Raw genomic sequence first — 23,694 nt, forward strand, 5'->3', positions numbered from 1 at the left:
TAGAATGCGTCAAGCCACGTGGATTGGTTGAAAATCAATGAAATATCTTTGGAATCGCCACAGGAAGGACCACACGGCTCGCGCCAATGAGGATAGCAGGCGCTCACAAGCACCTTGGTTCTATTTGATGTAATATAATACTAGCTCGGGATAATTGCCTCCCGTTGCTTCTTGAAATGACCGGTGCGTGGAGGTGATCCAAAGTGGCGGCTGTTGCACTGTTGAACCAATGGCGATTTGGATTGGCTAAAATGATTGAAATACTATGATTGGCCGAAAAGAATAAGGTGGTTTTGGATTGGGCATTCTCCACTAAGTTCGGCCCCATACCCATGGAGCTTGGGCTGCCGCAGGACGACGTCGAGGTCGTCCGCGTCCGCAAGTGGCGCCGTGAGCTCAAGCCCATCGGACCCGGTGGCCACCTCGAGATTACGTCGTGGGTGCCAGAGGTCTCGGTACCGACGCTTGCCCTGCAGCAGTCGCGTCAACTGAACGCGGATCCCAAGGGGTCGTCGGCGACGACCAAGAAGAGTGCCAATGCGCGGAAGCGCGCCGCCGCAGACGGCTCGGCCGCGCGTATGACGCGTAGCCTGCGCCATAATGCAGGCAGCGGATCCGAGCTGTGGGGTCAGCTGCCGCCGCCATCGACGCGCACCGCCACGCGTGGCAAGGAAGAGAAGAAGCTCGAGATCCACATGGCCCTTGACCAAGGGCAGCATCACTACGACGTGGTGCCATCTTCGCACGTCTCGTCGACCGTGCCCACTGATACATCGGCGCCATCGTCCAAGCCCACGTCACCTGCCAAGGCGGCGAGCACCGCGACGACGCCGGCCGAGCCGGCGCTCTCGACCATTAGCAGCGTCGACTCGAACAATGACTTTCTGGCAGGCATGATCCCATACGACGGTAGCGCCGACGACGATGACGACGACGAAGGATACCGTACATTATCACCGAGCTCGTCGCCCGAGGTCTCGGCGTCGCCATCGCCAGCCGCGTCGCCCATTTAACGTTCTCTTCTATCTATTGCGTGAGCTTCTCGGCAAGGCGTTGCAGCATCAGCGTCTCGTCCGTCTACACAGAGAGCATCCCGTGGCAGACTCGATGGAGAATACCACCTACCGGCTTGGCGAACTTTGGGTTGTGCCGATACAGATACTTGGCCAAGTAGTCGAGGGGCTTGATCGGTAGCACAAGCTCGCCGTTGCACTTGCGCCGAATAGCGTCGTCGTGCGCGCGCAGGAGGCTCTTGAGCGCTATTACCACGACACTTCGCAAGCGATTCGACGCTACCCTCGGTCGCACCTGGGATCAAGCATGGCATGAGCTCGCGGACGAGGTACTCTTGCTCTTGCTGGTCGGCTTCCGCGCCGCCGCCGTGCACAAGCGAGGCCAAGAAGGCCTGTGCCAGCTCGTCGTCCGAGATCGTTGCCATCGCGTCAATTGAAACTGGCCTGTATTTTGGGCGGCTCGGCTTTCCGAAAAGGGGATCGTGTCAAGGTGGGCTCCCCAGCACCCCTTTTACGAAATGGACTTTGATGAATATTAATAAAATAACTGTGCGATGGACGAGGCCAACGTGTACACGCGGGACGAGACCGACGCCGACGTGCTCCTGAGCTCCGTGGGCCAGCAGGTCATGATGGCCTGGGAGCGAGACTACATGGAGCAGTGCGTGGAGCGCCTCGCCATCACGCCGGCAAGCGACGTCCTCGAGATCGGCTTTGGCCTCGGCTACTCGGCCACCAAGATCATGACGTATTCGCCCAAGACGTATACGATCATCGAGTGTGACCCAGTCGTCATCGCCCGCATCAAAGCATGGGCGCACAGCTATAGCAACGTGCGCATCGTGCAAGGCACGTGGCAGACGCAGCTGCCCGCGTTGCCCGGTACGTCTCCACCATCAACACATTTCGCTCATGGCCAGAAGCCTTCGATTGCATCTTCTTTGACGACTACCCACTGCCGCAGAACGAGCGCGATGATGCCAGCCATACGATCTCGCGGTGCAATCGCTGGCTTCCTATCCTCCGCTGACCAGAGGACGTAGCTGGTACGAGTTTTTAGACCTCGCGCTCAACTGGCACACCAAGCTCGATGGTCGCATCACGGGCTACCTCGCACGACCACTGAACCTCGACCGTCCTGGCTGTACGGTCTCGCTGCGGCCGATGCAGGTACTTTCCTGCGCATCCTTGTGTCGCACGGACGCCATTGTTGCTATGTAGGTCGACGTACCAGCCCACTGCTCGTACTTTCCGTATCAAGAGGCGCTGGTACCGCTCATCACCCGCTGCGAAGAGGTGTCACCACAGATCACCGCCTATGGCCTTCCGACGCGCGGCGGCGTCGGTCCCGTGGCCGTCACACACCCCAAGCTCATTGCGCTGCGGTAGCTGTCCCACCTATCCCCTCGTTCCGGTATCCTCATTGTCTTGTCTAGTCGTCAGCTCGACGCGCAAAAGCACGTGGAGGCGACTGCATCCAGCTCAGCGCCGCCTGAGGCATCGCCTTGCCGTTCGCGCGCCGATACATTGCGAGCGCTTCGGGAGGCCAAGGCCAGAAAGAACGCCGCATCGACTGCATTTGCCGCTAAGTCGGGTTAAACTTGACATAGACGCGCTTGTAGTGCTCACTCGGGGCCGTGGGGAGCCCAAAAAAGCGATCGGCGCGCCGCGACGGATCTACGACGACGCGTCACGTGACCCATGCGATAGGCAATCGCGCGTCCTACCTCGCGGACGCGAAATGGGCTGTTTAAATATGCGCAAGTCGGCGTGCGGCGGCGCCGAGGCTTTGCGGATGGGTGCTGGCTCGGACGATTGTCGCCGGCTAGGGCGGTAGATGCTGTCTTTATCAAAGCGGCCGTCGCCGCGCCGCGGTGGCACATACGACAGCTTCTTCCTCGCCGAGAAGATTTCCTTGTACGTCTCCCATTGGTTCGAGAGCGGAGGCACGGGCGACGTGCACGGAAACCCGTACCGCGTTGGCTTGCCGCGCGTGGGTCCAAAGGCCCGTGGCGGCGAGGTCGGCGACGACACCGGTATAATGTACGCGGACTGGTGGGGAGAGAGCGGTGCCGACTGGTTGCGCTCGTGGTCGTTATGGACGCGGCACATGAAGGTCGGGAGCTGCCTTCGCCGCTCAATGTAGGCGAGGACGAGGCGGTCGACGAGGCGGCGCAACCGATCGACGCGGTTGTAGAGAAAGCGCAGGCGGAGCCGGAGGTGGGCCGGCTCGCGCGACTTGGTCTTGAGCGCAATCGGAAAGTACTGTGTCGTCCGCTTCTGCTCCCAGAGCGTCCGGAGCTCGATCTTGGTTTCGCCGAGCACTTCGTGGCGGTCCGACGCCTTCTTGTCGTCCATGATCGTGACGACGAGCCGCGTTGACATGGACTCGATTGGCGTAAACACAAAGTCCTCGTCCCAGACAGGAAAGAGGGTGTTGGCGCGCGTGTTGCTGCGAAAGGCCTTGGTCGGGTGGTCGCGTTCCCACGCCCCACTGTCCCTACACCCGAAAGCGTCGGCCCATTGTTCCGTTGCGACTCGAGTCGATACCGGTTTTGGTGTTCGAGATGCAAGAGCGCATATGGGTCGCACGTGGCGCTGAGCCGGCGGGTGCACGGAAGGTTCGTCGCCGAGAGAAGCGTGACCTCGAGCCGGCTCTGGAGCCGCTGCGTCGCCGGATCGACGTCCATGCGCGTCGCGGACTCGGCGCCTTGCTGTCTCTCGGCCCATTGGAGCTTCTTGCACGCCAACAAGAGCCTAGTATATCGTGTCTTTAGTGCCAAGAGGGGTAGGGGAGGGAGCGGACTTTGTATTTTCGTCCAGCGCGAGCTGGCTCTTGCTGTTGAGCTGCGCAAAGGTGGGGGATGGCATCGAGGTGCCTGCTTCCAATTGAAACTTGGACTGGTACGTGAACGTGACGTTGACTTTGTGTGGACTCGTCACTTGATTGTTGCTTTGGGTCTCCAACACAATGTGCACCGGCTTGTTCTCGCTCGCGTTGTTGTTGTTGGCGAGCGTGATGTGGTGCGGCGAGCCCGGCTGATGCGAGAGGAGCTGGCTCACGTGGGCAAGGACGTCGTGCTTGAGGCGCTCGTACATGCTCGAGGCGTCCGTCGGAGCGACGCTCTCGGGGCCGTCGTTCTTGTGCGCTGGCGACAAGGCGTTTGCAATGCAGTCGTAGCTCGAGTCGGGGCAAAAGGGCAAAATGTTGTGCTGGACGTTGTGAAGCTCGGCAACAATCGCCTTGCGCTCTTCTTGGAGCACCTCCCACTGCGTCTCGTGGCCGAGGAGGAGGTCGCAGAGCTCGAATCGGCGCTCTTGGAGGCTATGGAGCACGGCCAGCTTCTCACTCACCAGCATCCGGTTCAGTGGGTGTTGCTGGCCACTACTGGGGCTCACAACATCGTGTTCCGTCTCGTCCATCTCGCCGTTTCCGACGCGGTTGTGTCTGGGAGACACTGCCGAAACGAGTCGCGGAGCAGGTGGCGGGGACTGGGCTGGACGCGGTATCCTTCGTGGAGCTCCTTGAGTCGCAACACTGGCGCCTACCGTGCAATGCATCAAGAAGACCGTCTCTCTACGAATGTGAACCTTGGGAAGGCGCTCTAGCTTTTGCAGCTCGTCGGCCCACTCTGCTTTTTGCGTCGTGATACGCTGGAGCTTGTGCGTGAGCGCCGAGATCTCCTTGTCAAACAACACGTAGTTCTTGTCGACCATCGCGTGCCGCGTGTACTGGAGGTCGGCCTGGAGCATCTCTTTTGTTTTGGCGACGAGCCGGCGCTCAATCTCGCTCGCCTCGGCCGTCGCCAGCTCGATCTGCGTCTGGAGCTCACCGGCGCGCGCGCTGCCGTCATCAAAGTAGTATTTCGGACTCTGCGGTGGCGCCGGCGACTAGGATGGATATTGTCGTAGATATCGAGAGCGATTTTGGTACCTGGGCCAAGTGGAGCCGATGGACGTCTTGGTCCTTGAGGAGGGACTCCTTGACCGTAGAAATCTCTTGGTCCACCGCGACGATCTCGTTGCGGAGAGCGAGCATCGACGCCTCCAATTGACGGGTTTCATCCGCCATCGAAGCCTCGGCCGCATGCAGCGACTCGATCTTCTGGAGAAGGTACTCGCGGTTGAATTCTGCACCCACCGTTTGGTGGACTTTGTTGTCTGAAGGCGACGCCTTGTCGTCCGTGGCAGTCGCACTGCGCTGTTGCTGCTTCAAGTGGAGAAGGCGGAACGGGTCGTGGGTCGACCGCTTATCAATGTGCACCATGGCGAGTTCTTGCTGGAGCTGAAGGAGCTGTTCGGTGGCGGCCGACCACTCCTTCGACTTGTTGGTGAGGAGCGCGGACTTGAGTTGCAACTCGTTCTTGAGAAGGACGTTTTCAGCTTCCAATGTCGCGCGCTGCGCCTCGATGCTAGCCCAAGGTTACACCGACACGTTGGCAGTACGACGCACCCGCACTGGTCGGCGTAGTGCTTCTTATCGACGGCTTCGAGCTGCTCGTCGAGCGAGAGCGACCCACTAAAGCGCTTTCGGCTCTTCTCGCGCTCCCGGTCCGTAATCTAATACATATGTCGTTGACCGAGGATCGATCCGACGACCTCGCGCACCGTCGCGAGGTCCAGCGACGTGAGGCCGGGCACGGTGAAGACGACATAGTCTCGATAGCTCTCGAGCTGTGCGATAGGGTTGGCCGTCAAAAGCACCTATGGAAGGCGTCGACTTTGCTTGATCTTTCTCCAGTCGTACCTTGTGGAGGTTGCTCAAGGGCGCCAAGATATCGACCTGCTTGAGAATGGTGAGAGTGTTGCCCGAGAGGTCGAGCATCTGCAGCCGCGGCAGCTGCCCCAGGCTTTTGGGCAGCTGCGAGATGAAGTTGCCCGAGAGATCCAACGTTTCCTAGACGCGACCTTCGTTTGCATGCATGCACGATAGTGTATGCGTACCAAGTGCTCGAGCGCCGGGAGCTTGATGGCCTTGATGCTGTTGCGCGCAAGGTGCAGTGAACGAAGCTGCACAAGTGCGTCGAGCCCCTCCATCGACACGAGGCCATGCCCACTCAAGTTGAGGTGCACGAGGCTCTGAAAGGCATGCAGGCTCTCGATGGACTTGATCTTGACCTGGCCTTTCTTTGGCGACTGCCCCGGCGGAAGCTCGAGCGCGATCGAGGTCACGCTAGCAGGGTCGCTACCCCCGCAAATGTAGTGCCGTACCGCGCTATAATGCACACCACCCTATATGAGCGATCATGACATCGCTGATCGTACTCGTCGATGGCTGCTGTCGCGGCCTCGATCGTCACGCCACCCTGGAGACTCGCGCGCGCAGGGCTCTTGATCGTCGGAATCTTGGAGGGATTTCTGGATGGGATCTCTATCGTGAGGCCGCGCGGCCGCGGCGCCCGGCGCGTGATGCCGAGCCCATCGCTCGGCGTCGCCATCGCGTGAGTGGCAACGGTTTCGGCTAAAAAGGGCGGGATGAAACCTCGCATCCGGATAAAACACCATTGACAATAGTGTCCACAAAACAGACAATATCGATTGCACGCAGACATCGCGCGACCACATGCCGTGCTTGCAACGAGGCCGTGCGGTCATGGTCACAGGTGCGCGAGAACTCGGTGCAAGGTGGGACAAGTTGAAGTACACTATTTCCAATACACAACACTATTCCCACGTCGTTGGATCTTACAAGCATGGGGCTCCGCCACATCGTGCGCTGCATGGTCCAAGCTGCGATCGGCATCGTGTGGCTTCACGCGGTCGTCGAGCAGCTCGATGCGCACGTGCACTTGGGCCTCAAGCCGAAGCTACAGACGCTGACCACCGACGTGCGTCACGAGCTGCACAGGCTGTACCAAGTTCACATCGCCCGCCCGGCGTACGTCCAGCGCGAGGTGCAGTTCTCGGACGCTTCGGTCGTCGACCATTGCCTCTCGCTGCGCCGGCTCGAGCATGCGACGGCCGAGCTCTGCGCGATCGCCATGTGACAATAACGCAGCCTACACTTATTCGCACGTGGCCGCCGTCGACTTCGCCGCCGCTCGTCTAGAGGCTAGCGCTCCATTTGTCTTGGAAAGTGACGTGGCAACATGGACGTGCATGCGCCATCATCATTGTTGTTGCGGGTGAAAGCCAGGCACCAGCCAGTCGTTAGCGTGGGCCTGTCTGCGGGTAAAAACACTCAACTCCGCACCGACGCGAGTGTGGCGTCTCTGCACAACAGCGCAGGCCAGTTGCGTGATTTTATCGCTTGCAGTTCGGTTTGTCCGGATTGCATCTGAGTTTATCCGGAAAACGATTCCGTCATGAGTTTGGGCGTTGGTTCCTCATTTTCGCGGTCGGCCAAGCGACGATGGAGGTAGAGGCCGATACGAGGAACATGGCTCATGACGGACGTAGCACGCCAAGGACATCGTCCTCGATGGCCATGAGCCATCGACCTTCCTGTGTCATGGCTGGCTGCCCGGCGTGGCCGAACTTCTCGGCCAAGCGACCTTCCGCACGCTCCTGCAAGAGGCGCTGCCCACGCCTGTACGATGCCATCTCGCATTGTCTCGAGCCTCATGCGGCGATGTATTGCTAGGCGCACTTGGCGGACGAGTACCATCCACCACACTTTCATCCTGCTAGCATCGGTCTCAACTGGTCCGACCACCGCAGCAGCATGGATGTGGAGCTTCTCGAATGCATCTTGTTCCGGAGACGATCCGCGTTCTTGTCGACGCTCGTGACGCCCAAGCCACCGACGATTGTCGACCCGGACCAGCCGCCGCTCTCGAGCATGGAGAAGCGCACACAGGAGGGCGCGGCCGTCTTTTCGCCATCGAACATGGACCAGGAGCTCGTCGACGAAGAGTCTGTGTACATTGGCCAGAGCATCCTCCTCTCGCTTCTCGTGTCCCAGCACTGCCCCGAGTCGTTGCGCGCGACGCTCACCGACGTCTTCTCGACACACTGTAAGACTCTCTGCGAGACACTGGTCAAGCTTCTTTCGTCACCGTCGACGACGTGGAGTCCGATGCTGTTTCTCTCGCTCCTCGGCGGTCTCCTCATGCTCATGGACGCACCCGAGCTCGTGCTCTCGACGCGCATCGCGCTCGATGCGATCCCGCTCCTCGGCCGACTGCAGGCCGCGATCGTCGAGAGTGGCGTCGCCGAGACATGTGCACCATGACAAGCGCAAGGTCGACGACAACAGCGTCTTCCATCCGCTCAAGCGCCAGCGCACGACGGCGCCGTACAGCGGCCGGCCGGACGAAGCGCCGAGTAGCAGTAGCAACCACATGAGCTTTGCGACCGCCGTCCAGATCATGCTTGACAGCGTCGAGAGCACGATGGCCGGCCCGACCAGCGACCTCGGGCTGCAGCACTCGTACGAGTCGAGCACGGCAGGCTTGCGCTCCGAGGACATTGACTGCGTGCGCATGATCATGCTCTATCTGAACGTGTCGGGGCAGACGGCCAAGCAGCTCTTGCGCGCGTCCAAAACGGCCAGCATGATTCTGCCGTCGTCGGTCTCGATGTTTGCCCAAGTCATGCTGTACGTGGCGACGCACCCGAGCCATTTGCCGCTCATGCAAATCGAGATGGAGATGGAGTGCATCAAGATGAGTCTGTCGCTGTTGTTTGAACTTCAAATGACGATTACGGCCGTCGAACACCAGGAAGAGCCCGTCCAGGTACGTAAACACATGAAGGAGAGCGATGGTGCAAGGCGACGCGTAGGTGCTCCACGAAGACGTGCATCAAAAGCTGATGCGCTGGAAGGGCGCGATGGCCGTCCTCCTCTCGCTCGGCTGGACGATCAACACATCAGGGTGGTACCGGCTCGAGTTCTTCAAGGTCCCGCATGGTGTGCCGCACCTCCAAGACGCCAAGCGGATGCTCACCAAATACATTGCGATCTGCGAGCTCCGACTCAAGCAGCTCAGTGACACCCACGCGTATCTGCACCAGCAGCAGCAGATCCGTCTCTCCAAGACCGAGGTACATCGCTTTCTATCAAAGAATCAAGAGACCACCCACCCATGGTAGTCGCCCGAGATGGCGTTTGCGTGCCCGTGGACCGCGCACACGTTCCTCTCGGCGAACGAGCTCGTCGACCATGTCACGCGCGTCGAGCCATGGCTCCGGACCATGGTCTACACCCGCTTCACAAGCTCTTTTGGCAGCCGCCGTCGGCCCACGGCACCTTTTCGGCGACAACGTTTCCGAGCTATTCGAGCTGCCGCCACGAAGTGCTCGCGTCGGTCGGTCCGTCGCCGGCGTTCTTCTGGCACCAGTTTCTCCAACACGTAGCCCATGTACAGACCCGGCTGCAGGCGCACTTGGTTCAGCTGCCATTGCCGACGAATGCGCTTTCGTTTGACTGCCTCCATGTGGTGCCGCTCACGCCGTCTCACGACGTTGACTATACGCTCGCGGCAGTATACCCGACCGAGACGCGGCTCGTCCAAGCACTCGCGCCGCCGTCCAAAAGCTCATCGAGCGACGCGAGCCAGTTTCTGCGGGCGCTCCAGGACGGCACCCTCTCGGACATGATGGAGAAGTGGCTGTGCGCGATCCGTGGCCCGCTCCGGCGCCAGACGACGTCCGGCGTTGCGCGCGTCGAGCGCCTCGTGCTCAGCTTGGCGCTGATGCTATCGGACGCAGCTGTCGCTGGCATCGAGCACTGTTTGGGTGACGCGCGATTACAACCCGTGTTGGGGCCGTGGCGTCAGTTTTGCATGTGGCTCGAGCAGCACGCGCAAAGCCAGCCATCTTCGCTCTCGAATCTCGAGGCATGGTGCCTCTTTTTACATCAGATCTGGGTCGGGCCGTCCATGGCGCTTTGGACGCAAGAGCCATCGACGACGCATGCGCTCGCCTCACTCTTTGAGTTTTTGCGCGCGATGGCCGACACGCCGCTCACGCTGCCACTGCGCCAAACCGTCCTTATGCAGCGCCGCGTCGTCTGGCTCCAGCTGCTCGGTCTGCACTTGCTTGCAGCGTCTTCGCCGGCCGTGCCCGGCCACACGCGTGCGTTGCATGTGCTTTTGGATCTATGCCATCGCCCGACGCGACTTCAACGCGCGACCAGCCGCGGCTGGCACCACCTCGTGCTGCAGTCGCAACAGTGGTCGCTCCCTCCCAATGCGGCGCCACTGCTGCACTGTTTATGGCAGCAACCCATTGCATCCGTCTCGCCATTGCGTCGTAATCCATGCCAAGAAGGTGCGTTGCGCTTGCTGCTGCAGACGCCGATGCCAAACGAGGCGACGTGGGCGTCGGCGCTGTCGATGGTCGCCGCGTCGAGCCCCGAGAACGTTGACGTGACGCAACTCGTCCTCGACTTTCTCGGTCGCGTGGTCGACGATGCAAGTAGCGTCGAGAAGGCGACAGCGCTTGCACGCATTGCGCTGGCCTGGCTGGCGGTACCCGACGTGACAAGCCAGTGGCGCGACGCGATCGTCTATCCGCTCTTGGCGCAACTCCCGCGATGGCCGATCACGACACAACGCCAAGTGCTCTCGCTGTTACCGACGGTAGTACGGCACCTGTCGCCGGATCCGCCGGTGGTCCAGTTTCTCTTGTGCCTCGCCGCGTGCCAGGAAACATGCGATGCGCCGCACCCAACGTTTCTTAGCGGTCGTGTTGTCCTGAACGATGGCTCTGTCTACAGCGACCCGTCGCTGTCGTTCCAGGCGCTCGACGTGCTGCGGCAGCTCTACGCGTCAACGCGCTGGGTTGCATGCGTGCGCGACGCCCTCGACACTGCGCTATGGGGTGATGTAATGGACCACGCCAACGCCATGTCTCAACTGATGGCGCTCGGAGCGCTCATGCTCGCAACGACCGCCATCTCGCCGTCGTACGCGCTGTACCCGGGCCAGCGCGTCGCTGCCACGCCGACCGATGACGCATCCATTGAAGCGCTGAGCCAGGCACAGGTCAACCGCGGCGTTCTCCTTGGTCTGCGCGTCGATCCGCAAACGTGCCGCGCGTCTGCGTCGTGCCTCTTTCTCTCGCGGTCGGTCGCGTCGCTCTACTACACGACGCAGTGCTCACTGGGGCTGCTGGCGCTGGCTTCGCCGCTCCTCGCGTGTCTGCCGAGTGACCTCTCGAGTCATTGCGCACGCGTCGAGCGGCAACTCGAGGTCGTGCCCAACGTTCTTGCGACGCCAGTAGGTCTCTGGTTGCTCCACGCCCTCTGCACGCTCCTCGATCTCGGCCATCTCGACAAGCACAAGTGGACCGCGTGGCTTTTGGAGATCGCGGTGGCGCCGTCGACGATTCCAGTGCCGGCGTGCGTGCAGTCGTGTTTGGCGCTGCAGCCGCCGACGTACTGGCAGGCACAAGGCGTGTACCGGTCGATGGCGGCCGAGTGTGACCGTGTCGCGCGACTCGTGGCGACCACGGGGTCGTCGCCATTGCTGAGCGGATTACGTATGCACCCGCGCCTGCCCGACGTGGCCGACGCCTCGTTGCCGCCGACGTCGGCGACGCGGTTGCCGATCGATGACATTTTGACGCCGACGCTGCTGTCGCGGCTCTCCAACACGCCGCCTTCGATCGCCGACTCGGACGATATGGCGCGCTTGCTGAGCATGGGCTGGTCGGCGCCGATTTGCGCGTACGTGCTGCGGTACTATCCCGGCAACTTTGATGGCGCGCTGCAATGGTTGACGTACGAAGGCAACTCGGAGGACGTCCACCGACTCCGTGTGACGGGCGCGTTGGCCCCACCGGACCCACCGCTCGTGCCACGTATGCGTCCGGAGCTCAAGAACGCACTCCTCGCGCCGTACGGTGAAAGCAATGGCGACGAGACTTTTACCACCACGTGCCGGTCGTCGACGCGCTGCGACAAGTGCCACGCGAGTGCTTTGTGCCGCATTTGTACCAAAAGGACATCGAGGTCGACGCGGCGGTGCAGCACCCGCTCGGGTACACGGTCCCCAACATGGCTCAGTGCTACCAGCTCGTGCACGCGCTCGACGTCAAGCCAGGTGCGACGCCCGCACGCCGCTCGTGACTCATGCTGTGTGTGCGTAGGCCTCTCGGTGCTCGACGTGGGCACGGGCTCGGGGTATTTTGCGACGCTGCTCGCCCACCTCTACGGCGACCGGCTGCGCGTCACGTCGTGGGAGCGCGACGTGCATCGCTTGGCGTACGCGTATCTGCACATGGCGCGCAGCGTCCACAGCGAGCCGCTCCGGCGACCCGCGTTCTTTGATGCGATCGAGTTTCGCGTCTGCGATGCGTTTGCGCCGACCGACGACTGCCGCGGCGCTGTGTTTGACCGCGTCCACATTGGCGCGTCGTGCCCGCGCGAGAGCGTTCAGCTGCTCTTTGAACTTGTGGCCGACCACGGCGTCATGGTCGTCCCCATTGACGGCACGCTGCATCGTATTGAAAAGACGGCGCGGCACTGGCACGACTGCCGCTGCCTCGTGCTGGGCGCGCTCAGTATTGAGAGTCTGGTGGCGCCGTCGGTCGAGCTCCTCGCGCGGGTGACGCCGACGCTGCAGCACCATGCGGTCCAAGTCGCCCAAGGCCTCCATGCATTTGAAGAGCGGGCGAGCGCCGAGAAGCCGCTCGTGCTCAGCTGGAATGCCGAGGACCCGTACGCAGTCGGCTCGTCGCCACACACGTTGTGGTGTGCGCCGCTTCTGACGCCGGGCATGGCCGTGCGCGTGCAGTCAGAGACAAATGAGCTCGTCCAGCGTGGTCTCTCGGACGCCGGCTTTGTCGTTGTCCGACTTGGTGGCCCGCGCTGCCAGCTCCAAGAGCTCTCGATGGGCGTCAAGATCAGCGACGCATCGCTCAAGGTCCGCGCCTCGTCCGTTTGAAATGAAAGGCAACGTCGTCGTCGTGGGTGTGTAGGTGTCGAATCGAGGCAGCTTTGGCACGGCGTGCGCCAACGTGGCCGTGCGCGGCGGTGGGCGCTGGTTTTACGAGATCCGCATTGGCACCTCGAAAGTGATCCAGATCGGATGGGTCCTTCCCGGCTTTGACCCGAACCCCGAGAGCGGCCTCGGCGTTGGCGACGACGCGTTCAGCTACGCGTACGACGGGCGGCGCAAGAAAAAGTGGTTTTGCGGTCGCAACGAAGAGTACTGCAAGCAAATGTGCAAGGCCGGCGACGTGGTCGGCTGTCTCTTGGACCTCGATGCCGGGTACGACGACTCGAGTGTATCGTGGATGGATCCTTGATTGCTGTAGGACGATGACGTTTTACCTCAATGGCGTCTCGCTTGGTGTGGCCTTCTCGGGCCTCGAACGCGACATTCTGCACGGCGGCTATGCGCCCGCTTGCTCCATGGACGGCGGCGAGTCGGTGTGGTTCAACTTTGGCGCGACCCCGTTTCTGTACCCGCCACCGCCGTCGCCGCCGTTCTGCGCCTTGACGCACTTTACGTACCCACCGCTACCGACGCCATCGACGTTGCCGCTTGCGATTGTCGAGTCGGTCGATCGGGACGCATGCCGCGTCGTGGTCCGTGCCAACGACGTCGAGCACGTCGTGCCGCTGGAGAGCGTCCGGCCGATCGACGACCCACTTGCGTCGTGGATCCCGCCATCGCTTGCCTCGAGTGACTTGACGTCCATCCAACGATCCTTGGTACAGCACGAAGCGATCGCGGGTCTGCGTTACTGGCTCTTGACGTCGATGCGTCCGTCGCTGCGCCTTGCCGACCAAGCGCGGCTGCTGGAAGTCACGTCCGAAGGCCGTGTGTGCCCGCAGCATCTCTGCTTGGACAACTTGTGTGACGACGACGCGTCGTGGATGCGCGAGACGATGACGTCGCAGCTGCAGCAGCGTCACGTCCCCGACATGATGGTCGTCGAGGCGTCGCGGCATCCGCTGAGCACGCGGCTGATTGCTGTCTCGGTCAACGTGTCGAGCTGCCTCAAGATGATCCGGACGCACCTCGGCGACGTCGACGCGCACTTGGAGAAGGGTCAGACGCGCGCAGCGTTTACGTTGCTCCAGCGCATCACGGACGTGGTGCTGGAAAAGACGAATCGGGAGAGTGGCGACCATTTGCAGCGGTGCCGACTCGCCCTCGACAAGGTCTACCAAGCCATCCGCACGGCCGACATGAGCTACCACCACGAGATGAATCTGCACTTGGACCACTTGATCTCGCTCGAGCACCGTCGCAACCCGCGGCCGATGCTGGAAAAGGTCATGGAGCTCAAGAAGGCCCTCCAGACGTTTGAAGAGCTGGTCGCGCCCACCTCGATCGTGCCGATCGAGACGGTCCACGGCAAATACGTGGGTACGCTTCCTCAAAGTTTTTGGAACGAGGACTCTTTTCTCACAGAAAAGGGCTAGGGATTGCGTCGGCCACCTCGCTCCTCGTCGAATTCGACACGCGGACGTCGCGGTCGCATTGGAAGCTCGTGTTTTACGCCGATGCGGCGTGCACGCGCCGGCTGCCGTGGGTCCTCTCGCGCGACGGTCTCCGACCATTTGTCGTGCCCGCGAGCCACTTTTACTACTCGTTTGTGCCCGACTTGGCCGCCAACATGACGTCCGAGTGGGGCTACGCGTTCCGCGTGACGCCGTATCGCACGTCGTCGCCGCCGCTCTGGGCGCCATGGCCCGCCGACGCGCGCCTTTTCCATGGCAACTTGTCGTCGAGCACAAACCTGGTCGAGTGGCTCCAGACGGCGCTGGTCTACTGCCGCATGCCGGGCGCGCGACTCAAGGAAGATGTCATGGCGTGGGTGCTACGCGTGCTGCCGTCGTCGTTGGACCCGACATCGACCAAGCCGCTCCTCGAGCACTTTCTCTACTGTGCCTTGCCCGAGCTCAACGTGCTTTTTCGCGACTCGGTGCGCTGGCAGCTGCACAACAATCGGTACTTTCAGATGCTGCTGCAACTCTGCACGTCGCTTCTCGCGGCGCTGCCGTCGTACGCGCCGCCGTCCTACAGCGTCGAAGCGTTTGGGTACCACGCCGAGGTGCACCCGTGGCACGCCGACCTCGTTGCCACCGTCGACGGGCTCCGGCAACTGCAAGTGGCGCATACGGTCGACGTCGCGCGCTGGCGACCGGTCGTCGAGAGCCACTTTCACTCGCTTCGAGTGCTCAAAGAGGCGCTCAAGCAGTTTGAAGCGTCCGTCAAGTCGGACGTGCAGCGCTGGCACAAGAACCGGCGCGAGTGCTGGCTCCGCCAAGTCGAGCAGGCGTACCACCCGGCGCTGCTCGCGCCGCTGCTCTGTGTGTTTAATGATACGCTCTCGGCGAGCTCGCGCGACGGCGGGTGGGGCTCGGAGAAAACAAAGTGGCTGCGCAACGTGCACGCAGCGTGTACGGTCGGTACGTCGACGATGGATGCGCGCTTCCCACGCTCATGTGGTTGCGATCGTAGGTGCGATCGCACGGCAGCTGCTCGTATTGGCAGGGTGCATCGACACGGACGCGCACAGCCCCGCGTGGAGTTGCCAGAGCTACGATTGGCGCAAGGCGGTGGTCAACCTCACCAAGGAACCGTTCCTCGCCGACACGCTGCTACCGGCGGCGGCGATTTGGTGCGATGGAAGCCTCTTGCCGGACGTGGCCGAGTCGTCGCCGCGCGCGCAGACCATCTTTGAAGACAACGCCAAGCTCTTCCGCGTCCGGGAGGCGCGCAATGTGCACGTGCTCGGGTCGTTTGAGGATTTGGTGCTGCTTCGGAAGCTCAGCATTCGCATTCCGAAAAAGTACTCGAACACGCCGGTCGTCGCCGGCCTTGTCTTTGTGTACCACGAGAATCCCACCGCCCATGACATGGAGAAGCTCCGCGAGTACGACCACTTTACGAGCGACAAGTACGAGGCGTACGTGACGGCGATGCGTCAGCAGCAAATGATTCCGCTGCCGGTACATTACACAATCTCCTCTTTTGACAGAAGGATATATATACTCGGTGTAGGGCGACCCGATTGGGTACTTTGACGTGGGCTCGCCCCACTTTTTGCAGGGCAACAATGTCATTACCGTCGTACCCGAGTTTGCTATCATGGGACGCGTCGTCGTCATCAAGCTTCTTCGTTGCTACAACATCCGGGCCATGGAAGGTAGAGAGACATTATTGGCACTTGAAGCTACATAGTTATTGCTGTGTAGATTTGGCCGACGCGGTCAAGCGGGACGAAGAGCACGGCGGGCCGAAAGACCGCGCGCTGCACAACCCCGTGTACCTCTGGTGCTACAAGCCGCACGAGGAGGTAGCGTCGCCTATTGGTTGGACGGTGGGATGACAACATGCTGCTATAGTGGCTTGCGTACCCGCTGGACGTCGAGTACATGCTCGAGACGCAGTACCAAGCGTACTGCAGCGGCGAAAGCTTGGCCAGCCACGCGGACAACATTGTCGTCGGCTGCGACCACGTTGTCGTGGACTTTACGCGCATGCTCATGCAGACACCGAGCGGCGACGAGCTCAACAAGATGTCGACGCTCTGCCGCGTTAAGCGCCTCGTCGTGTCGGTGGATCTCAAAGTGAAGCTCACGTCGCACCATTCGATGGAGGTCGAGTACGTCGGTCTCTACGGCCTCGCGGGCCAGGTACGCTCCGAAGAATCCTGAAGACGAAGAAAGGGCGACCGCGCAATGGCGTAGGCGGCCCAAGATGCCTACTCGTCCTGGACGCTGCAGTACCACAACAAGTTTACGAATGCGATGACGGCCAGCGCCCCGAGTGGCAGCGACCACGAGATCTACCGCGTCTTGAGCGAGAAGGCGCCCGTGTACGGCTTCCCGACGCTCTCGGCCTCGATCGCATTCCATGTCTTGTATGGCGAGACCGTCGTCGTCTCGCGTCGTCTCGGGCGCTGGGGCCGGCTCCTCCAGCACCCGGCTGCGCCGGACGCGTGGGTCCTCCTCGACTCGCACCAGCCGTCCTTCTTTCGGATACCGCGGGCACAGGCCGCCGCCCACGCCGCCGTGCCTTGGCTCCTAGGTCCGTGTACTGTTATGTTGCGGCTCTTGATGGATGCTGTCTAGATGTGTTTTGCGTGGCGCCCGCCGGCGATGCGTACAAGGGTGTCATCGTTGCCGACCTCCCGCACTTTGTGAGCACGACGCTCGTCGACGTCGTCAACAAGTACGGCTCCGCTCCCAACATGTTGTTTATAATGATGACATGGTGTAGACTGCGCGAGGTGCGAGGGCGCTGCGCACTGAGCCTTGTTGCCAACGACGTGAGTCAGTTCTTCGACTCGGACGCGGGTCGCGTCGCGAGCCAGAGCCTCCAGTCGTTCCCGCTGCCCGTGCTCATGGGTCGTCTGGACATTCTCCGGCACCTCAACCAACGCCTCGTGCCGTACGTGATGCTGCTCGGGATCGGCTCGACGCTCTCAACGCAGCACCCCACGTGGCTCGCGGGGCTCGTCACGCACGCCAAGAGCCTTCTCTTTCTCGAGACGAAAATGGCCGTTTGGAAGGTACTACTCCTGCCACTCGACTCGGGCGGCACGACTGGATTCGAATTGGGATAGAAAATCTGGAGCGAATCGTACAGTCTCGAGCGGTCGTCCGAGGTGGTGAGCATCAACCGCCACATTGCGTTCAAGGTGCGACCCGAGCTCATGGCGTCGCGGTCGTCGCTGGACATGGATCGGCTCCGAGATGCATACGCGTCCACGGTCTTTTGCCAGCTCTTTGACGAGCTTCGCCACACGCCACCGGCGCTGCTGCGACGCAACGACGGCAAGTCGTGGTTCACCAAGTTCAAGGGCGAGCCGTCGATCGACGATGGCGGTCTCTACCGCGAAACCAACGCGACCGTCGTACGCATTCGAATCGCCCATTCGATTTATCTCGTCGGCTCATACCTTGGTAGTGCTACGAGCTCAACCACGGACTCGTGCCACTTTTCGTACTCTGCGCCAACGGCCAGAACGCCGACGGGTTGCACCAAAACACGCTTGTGCCCAACGTGGCGTGCCTGCAGTGGGTCGAGTGCTGCGACTGGTACAGCTTTGTCGGCGTCCTCATGGGCATTGCGACGCAGAACCTCGAAGAAGTGTTTCCAATCGCACTCGCGCGGCCGATCTGGAAGCTCCTCGTCGGCGAGCAACTGCGACCCGACGACCTCCCGAGCTTTGATGCGGCGGCGGCGCGCACGCTTACCTTTCTGCGGGACCCGAGCATGGACCAAGACACGTTTGACGCCGCGTTCCCGGACCTCACGTTTACGTGTCTTTTGAACGACGCTGTCGAAGTCGAGATTGTGCCCAACGGCCGACGTCGCCGCGTCGGCTTTGGTGACCGGCTGGCCTATGCGTCGGCGCTCGAGCAGTACAAGCTGCACCAATTTGACGACGCCGTCGCGTACATTGCACGTGGTCTCAAGTCGATCGTGCACGCCGAGCTGCTTGCGATCTTTACGTGGAAAGAACTCGAGGTACGTGGTTCGATCCTCGATGATGGTAAATATGTGTTTTAATGCACCAAAATGGTAGCTCCTCGTGTGCGGTCGGCCAACGCTCAACATGGAGCTGCTCAAGAAGAAGACCGAGTACTCGCCCGACATGGACAGCCACGACACGCTCGTGCTTCGCTTTTGGCGCACGCTGGCATCCTTTACGCCCGACGAGCAGCAACAGTTGTACGCGCTGAGAGAGAAATCGGGCCGAGGAGTCTCATGGATGATGGATGTAGCCTGCAGTTTGTGTGGGGGCGGTCCCGCCTTCCGTTCAGCGAAGTCGACTTTGGCACGTACACGTTCAAGCTCGTGCGACACATGAGCGGTGGCAACCCGGACGAGTACCTCCCGGTGGCGCACACGTGCTTCTTCCAGGTAGACTGGCGTCTCTTCCTCCATATCCCTCGACGTCTGTTTGTAGCTCGAGCTGCCCAACTACTCGACCGATGAGATTATGCGGACCAAGCTGCTGTACGCCATGACGCACTGCACGTCGATCGTCGACGAGGAGCAAGCGGCGCAGCAGCGGGACATTGCGCTCTGGGACTCGTAGCCTCTCTATACACATCCATACATGTATTATCGTATCGAGTTAGTCGGCGCTGATGGAGATGCCGCCGTCGGGCTGGCGCTTGCCGCAGAGACCAAAGAACTTCATGCACGGCAGATCGTAGTAGTACTTCTTCACGGGGTCGTGCAGCGTGTCGTACGCGGCTTGCAGCTTTTCGTACTTTTGCGGCTCGGTCACATTGTTGTAGCGCAGGACGCGGATGTGGTAGGCGTGTTCGATCTCGTCGCTGCTGGCGCCTTTGACGAGCCCGAGCTTGGCGTACATGTCCTTTCCACGCCACATGGCCGCTTCGTACACGTCCAAGTGCGACCGCAGCGCGCCGCCAATGATGTCTACGCATATCATGACACTATTCTCCACTACACGGGGCGTACCAGGGCAAGTTGCCCACGTCGACATGTACTTGGCGCAATACGCTGTCGCACGGACTTGAACGTAGTGTTCGCAGCGCTTTTGGCCAGGATAGAGCTCGGTGCAGACCCAGTCGTCCTCCGGCGGCACGTACTCGATCTTGTGGGGCAAGCCCGCATACGTGGCTTGGAGGCTGAAGAGAATGCGCCGAGGCCGAAGACGAGCGCACGGCACGTGGGTGCACGTGAGGTTGAGCAGCGTTTCGTTGATCGGCGCCGTCTGGAAGAGATCGTGCTTGTCGAGAAACGCGTAGACAACGTCGACGGGCTCTTGGTCTTCAAAGACATCGAGGTCGCCGAGCTTCTCGGTCGCGGTCTCCATGACGGGCAAGTGGAACACGCGCGCTTCGGCCCGCGTGCAGTTGAGGAGCGGCATCGCGGCGCGTTCGAGGCGGCAGAGCGCGTGGAGCCACTCTTGGCGCTCGAAGAAAGTCCAGTTGCGCAGATTCCCATACCAATACACGACGTCGGCCGGCTCGTCGTCGCCGTAGAATGGAACGTGCTCCCCATTGATGGGCGCCACGTACACCAGACTCCGCTCCCGTGTGCACGGAACGTTCAAGGCATTGCAAATCCCATCCTTGATCGACGCTTGCTCCTGCGCGCCGAGGTTGTGCTGCACACCAAACCGGTAGACAGCATCCACCGGCTCGTCCCCTAACGATATATATTCGTTCCAGTAGGGGTAGGGTAGGGGTAGGGTCGGACCTTCGAGCACGTCCACGTAGCCGAGGGGCTTAGGGTCCGACATGTTCATTTTGATGGGGATCGATGCGACCAGCGGCGCCCAGCGCGTGCACGTGACGTTGACGGACGCATGCAGGTCGTGACAGACGCGGTTGAGCAAGTCGTCGCGAAAGCTGGGCGGTAGGTTGTGGGTGGCAGCAAATGCAAAGACGTTGTCGGCCGCCTCGTCGCCGTCCAGTACAACGACCGATCCAACTGCATTGCCTACATTACGACGTAGGCTCGTCATCAACGGCCGCCGATGACGCACCGTGGTCGTCCGTGACGAGGCGGTCGTACAGCTTGGCGCGGCCCCGCGTGCATGTGATCGGCGGGCGGTTGCAGAGTGCGTCAAAGAGACCATGGCGCATCGGCATCGTCAGGTTGTAGCGGCGTCCGAGGTCAAAGATAACGTCGGCGACCTCGTCACCGTCATAGAGCGTCACGGCAATGGACGGACCGTCCGCATCAAACTGCACCGGCGCCGAGAAGACGAGGACACGGTCTCGGGTGCAATATGGCGAAACGAGAGGCTCGGCGCACACGGTCTGAAGGAGCGACCTAGCGAGCAGCATGCGACTTTACTTGTTGTGGAGGTAGTCCAACGTACAGCTGCAGGTCGCGGCCGAGTGGCGGGCGCATGGCGGAAATGACATCAATGGGTTCTTGTCCGTAGAAGATGTCGAGAACACCGTGGTCGACGCTATCAGGACCTTCAATGTGGCGGTGAAAGAGCCGTGGAATCGTGCGGTCGCAGGCCAAGCGACTGCACACGTAGCCAAGCACTTGCTGCAGCATGCTCTCGAGGCTGCTTCGCTCGGGAAACCACGGCTGGAGGTATGCAAACACCGCGTCCGCAGGTGCCTCATCGTCATAGATGGTAAGCACGCCAAGGGACGATCCGTGGTCACCCGTAAAACCTTGCTGCAGGGCCACAGCTCGGTGTCGCGCGCATCTCTAGTGCATGCAATTTGGACAAGTTGTCTCGCTAGTATTCGGAAAGGCCGTACCACGGACGCTTGGGCACAGATCGACGCAATCATGTACCGTTGAAAGTCGGCACCGAGCGCGTGCTGGCGACAGAACGCGGCGATCGCGTCCGCGGGCTCGTCGCCGTCGAGGAGCTCAAACTGCCCGATGGCAGCCCCGTTGTCGCCCGTGATCATGGCCGAAAACGCGATCGGTGCTGCCCGAGTGCAAGGCAGCGCACTGCAAAAGGCTTCGAGCGCCGTGTGCTGGAACGCCATCGAGAGGTTGTGCTCGTGGCGAAAGGCTGCGATGGCGTCGACCGGCTCGACACCGCGTGGGATCGAGACGCTAAATATCTTGCCATGGAGCTCAAAGCGTCTCGTGACCGTCGTCTCGAGCGCATGGACGATAAGTAGGAATAGGAATGGGAGGACGGGCGACGGAAGGCGCGTTCGCATGGCGCAGGAAAACTGTATCTTTAAAGTCGCTCCAAGATATTCGAGTTTGACGTTTCGAAATTAGGGACTGGAGCTCGCGCGTGTACAGTAGTGCTGCATGCTGCCGACTCCGCTCGTGCTGCTCGCGATCTCGAGCTCCATCTCGGTCGTCGCCTGCGTGAGCATGATGGTGTGCTTTGTACTCTTTGAAGAGTCGCGCCGGTGCGGCCGCCGCATCCTCTTCTACCTCCACGCCACCGACTTCGTCGGCGCCGTGCTGTGGCTATGGACGCTCCTGCCCGAAATTGCGTCGCCGTCGACGCCCATCACGTCGACGCCGTGGACGTGCTATGTTCAGGTGCACGCAGGATCCAAGTCAGGACCTTCGGCAACGACGTATCGTTCTTTGTAGGGCTATGGACTTCAGTTTTGCGTGCTTTCGTCGTACCTCTGGACCACCTGCTTTGCCTTTCACTTGTACCAGATCCTCGTCAAGGCCAACAAGACGCCCGAGGTATTGCGAAATCTTCTTCGACGAGCGTTTACTCAACGCTGCTTGGGACTAGATGTACGAGTGGCGCTACGTGCTGCTGGCGTGGGGGATCCCGCTCCTCGTACGACAGTCTTTCTATCATCTTCTTTCTTACGAATCTTGTAGATTGTCCTCATGTTTGGAATCCAGCAACTCTGTGGGTTTGAGCTCATCGGGTTTGGCGGACTGCCGTGGTATTTCTTCATTCATTTCCAGTCGTATTGGAACACGCGGTTTAGGTGCTGGGTTCGCTCGTGGAGCGACAACCAGTGGGTCCTCGACGGCTACGTGCTTCAAATGCTCTTCTTCTACGGCCCGCTCACCGTCGCGTTGGCGGTCAACACGGCGCTCTTCGTCACGGTTGCTACGAAGCTGGTGCGAGGCGAGAGACGACGACAAGTGGTGAAGTCGCGCGATAGGGGCGGTCGACCGTCATGTCAACGGGCATGGAAGACAAGATTCGCCGGCGCATGATGGCCTACATCGGGGTACGCATCGTCGCGCAGTCGGATATTCAAAAATTGGCGCTAGATTTATGTCCTCACGTGTGCGTGGGGCGGCCTTGGACGGACGTTCCAAGTACGCTGGCGAGAACCATCCGTTTTGTCAACAAGGTGTACTAGGTGATTTCGCCCCGCCACGAAATCAGCCCCGTCTTCTTGGCGCTGACTGCGTTCTTCGCACCACTGCAGGTGCTCAGTAGTACCGTGAATGTCATTTCAACACGTCGCGTAGGGTGCGCTCAACTGCGTCACGTACGGCCTCAACAAGCTGGTGCGATTATATCCTGCACACGCGAGCAGAAAGTACCACCTCTGTGTGATTCTAGCTGCGCGAACGCTTCATGGCGGCCATTCGGCAGTGGTAGGCGCTCCTCGTAGCCTCCTCCAGTTTATCAATCGTACTGTTGCGTAGGCGACAACGCAGCGGGGCCAAAGGCGCTGCTGGTCTGCCCGAGAAGCGCACACTGGTTCACAGTCCCAAGCGCGTCCGAAGAACGTGATCTGTCGTAGCTGATGGGGATCGGCGTCCAGAATGCGTCGTTTCTGTGGGCGTTGGTGTCCTCGTCGAGTTGAAAGCACTGGCGACATCAGCGCACGGAGCTTGTTGTGCTTTGTCAATGAAGTTTGTTCTAGTCGTGGACTTCGAGTCGTCGCACTCGTCGCTGGCCTCCTGGTCACTCCGAGCAGCCTGGACTGTAGATGGATGGTCTATGTACCTCTATGACCTCGTCCTCGCGACGCGGCGAGTGCAGCTGTACCAAGGACCTTTCGCATCGACCGTGCGGCGCACTACGAGCATGCTGGAGTTGAGCCGGTCGTGGCCATTATTGTCTGGGCGCGATTTTGCGAGCCATTTTGTGCCATTCGAACCATTTTTGCGTCGACACAAAAAAGTGACTCACACCGCGCCTGTCGCAAATAACCAGCCGCCACCGGATTGACTGTCCTTTTGTATACGTTGGTAAATGCAACGTCGGTGGCGCGGTTGTGAGATTACCCTTTACGCTGCAGCAGTAGCGTAGTACTACACAACACGATGAGCGCGCTCCTGCCGAGCACGACCTACTGCTACGCGTCGCGGGGCCCGGCGTCGGCGTCTCCGCTGGCGGCTTCGGCACTCGGCAGCCTTGG

At 60.9% G+C, this 23,694-nt stretch overlaps 8 protein-coding genes across 8 annotated transcripts; 5 read left to right on the top strand and 3 right to left on the bottom strand.

Moving 5' to 3' along the window:
• Nucleotides 1-306: 306 nt before the first annotated feature.
• Nucleotides 307-1,045, top strand: SPRG_14184 (hypothetical protein). Its single transcript, XM_012353880.1, has one exon. The coding sequence runs from the start codon at nucleotides 333-335 to the stop codon at nucleotides 1,011-1,013; it is 681 nt and encodes a 226-aa protein (XP_012209270.1). The 5' UTR covers nucleotides 307-332; the 3' UTR covers nucleotides 1,014-1,045.
• On the bottom strand, nucleotides 932-1,473 carry SPRG_14185 (hypothetical protein). Its single transcript, XM_012353881.1, has 3 exons — nucleotides 1,309-1,473; nucleotides 1,126-1,259; nucleotides 932-1,077 (listed from the first exon to the last, which is right to left on the bottom strand). The coding sequence occupies exons 1-3, from the start codon at nucleotides 1,436-1,438 to the stop codon at nucleotides 1,027-1,029; spliced, it is 315 nt and encodes a 104-aa protein (XP_012209271.1). The 5' UTR covers nucleotides 1,439-1,473; the 3' UTR covers nucleotides 932-1,026.
• A 92-nt stretch (nucleotides 1,474-1,565) lies between these two features.
• Nucleotides 1,566-2,402, top strand: SPRG_14186 (hypothetical protein; the record flags this gene model as incomplete). Its single annotated transcript, XM_012353882.1, has 4 exons — nucleotides 1,566-1,895; nucleotides 1,937-2,012; nucleotides 2,057-2,183; nucleotides 2,235-2,402. Coding segments are annotated over 4 exons (701 nt in total), but the record flags the coding sequence as incomplete, so codon positions are not given.
• A 196-nt stretch (nucleotides 2,403-2,598) lies between these two features.
• Nucleotides 2,599-6,451, bottom strand: SPRG_14187 (hypothetical protein; the record flags this gene model as incomplete). The annotated part of the gene is made up of 12 exons (XM_012353883.1): nucleotides 2,599-2,690; nucleotides 2,741-3,513; nucleotides 3,564-3,770; nucleotides 3,820-4,398; nucleotides 4,452-4,558; nucleotides 4,605-4,904; nucleotides 4,948-5,425; nucleotides 5,467-5,573; nucleotides 5,622-5,717; nucleotides 5,761-5,910; nucleotides 5,958-6,186; nucleotides 6,279-6,451. 12 exons carry the CDS (start codon nucleotides 6,449-6,451, stop codon nucleotides 2,599-2,601), a joined length of 3,291 nt encoding a protein of 1,096 aa, XP_012209273.1.
• A 255-nt stretch (nucleotides 6,452-6,706) lies between these two features.
• Nucleotides 6,707-7,122, top strand: SPRG_14188 (hypothetical protein; the record flags this gene model as incomplete). Its single annotated transcript, XM_012353884.1, has 2 exons — nucleotides 6,707-6,841; nucleotides 6,902-7,122. 2 exons carry the CDS (start codon nucleotides 6,707-6,709, stop codon nucleotides 6,998-7,000), a joined length of 234 nt encoding a protein of 77 aa, XP_012209274.1. The 3' UTR covers nucleotides 7,001-7,122.
• Nucleotides 7,123-7,646: 524 nt separating this feature from the next.
• On the top strand, nucleotides 7,647-18,968 carry SPRG_14189 (hypothetical protein; the record flags this gene model as incomplete). Its single annotated transcript, XM_012353885.1, has 22 exons — nucleotides 7,647-8,163; nucleotides 8,192-8,692; nucleotides 8,739-8,999; nucleotides 9,048-9,119; nucleotides 9,173-11,759; nucleotides 11,822-12,001; nucleotides 12,048-12,823; nucleotides 12,879-13,171; nucleotides 13,218-14,278; nucleotides 14,335-15,324; nucleotides 15,377-15,867; nucleotides 15,920-16,064; nucleotides 16,114-16,214; nucleotides 16,264-16,554; nucleotides 16,609-16,948; nucleotides 16,993-17,092; nucleotides 17,141-17,432; nucleotides 17,487-17,777; nucleotides 17,831-18,394; nucleotides 18,453-18,598; nucleotides 18,652-18,790; nucleotides 18,837-18,968. The coding sequence occupies exons 1-22, from the start codon at nucleotides 7,678-7,680 to the stop codon at nucleotides 18,966-18,968; spliced, it is 10,239 nt and encodes a 3,412-aa protein (XP_012209275.1). The 5' UTR covers nucleotides 7,647-7,677.
• Nucleotide 18,969: 1 nt separating this feature from the next.
• Nucleotides 18,970-21,549, bottom strand: SPRG_14190 (hypothetical protein; the record flags this gene model as incomplete). Its single annotated transcript, XM_012353886.1, has 6 exons — nucleotides 18,970-19,318; nucleotides 19,361-20,053; nucleotides 20,105-20,347; nucleotides 20,394-20,683; nucleotides 20,733-21,079; nucleotides 21,133-21,549. 6 exons carry the CDS (start codon nucleotides 21,547-21,549, stop codon nucleotides 19,008-19,010), a joined length of 2,301 nt encoding a protein of 766 aa, XP_012209276.1. The 3' UTR covers nucleotides 18,970-19,007.
• Nucleotides 21,550-21,599: 50 nt separating this feature from the next.
• Nucleotides 21,600-23,075, top strand: SPRG_14191 (hypothetical protein). The gene is made up of 11 exons (XM_012353887.1): nucleotides 21,600-21,886; nucleotides 21,941-22,042; nucleotides 22,095-22,142; nucleotides 22,187-22,254; nucleotides 22,300-22,435; nucleotides 22,480-22,548; nucleotides 22,592-22,639; nucleotides 22,684-22,752; nucleotides 22,796-22,834; nucleotides 22,890-22,924; nucleotides 22,976-23,075. The coding sequence occupies exons 1-11, from the start codon at nucleotides 21,647-21,649 to the stop codon at nucleotides 23,061-23,063; spliced, it is 942 nt and encodes a 313-aa protein (XP_012209277.1). The 5' UTR covers nucleotides 21,600-21,646; the 3' UTR covers nucleotides 23,064-23,075.
• Nucleotides 23,076-23,694: the final 619 nt, after the last annotated feature.

This window comes from Saprolegnia parasitica, assembly GCF_000151545.1.
Source record: "Saprolegnia parasitica CBS 223.65 unplaced genomic scaffold supercont2.138, whole genome shotgun sequence".
In the NCBI taxonomy this organism is placed as follows: domain Eukaryota; phylum Oomycota; class Saprolegniomycetes; order Saprolegniales; family Saprolegniaceae; genus Saprolegnia; species Saprolegnia parasitica.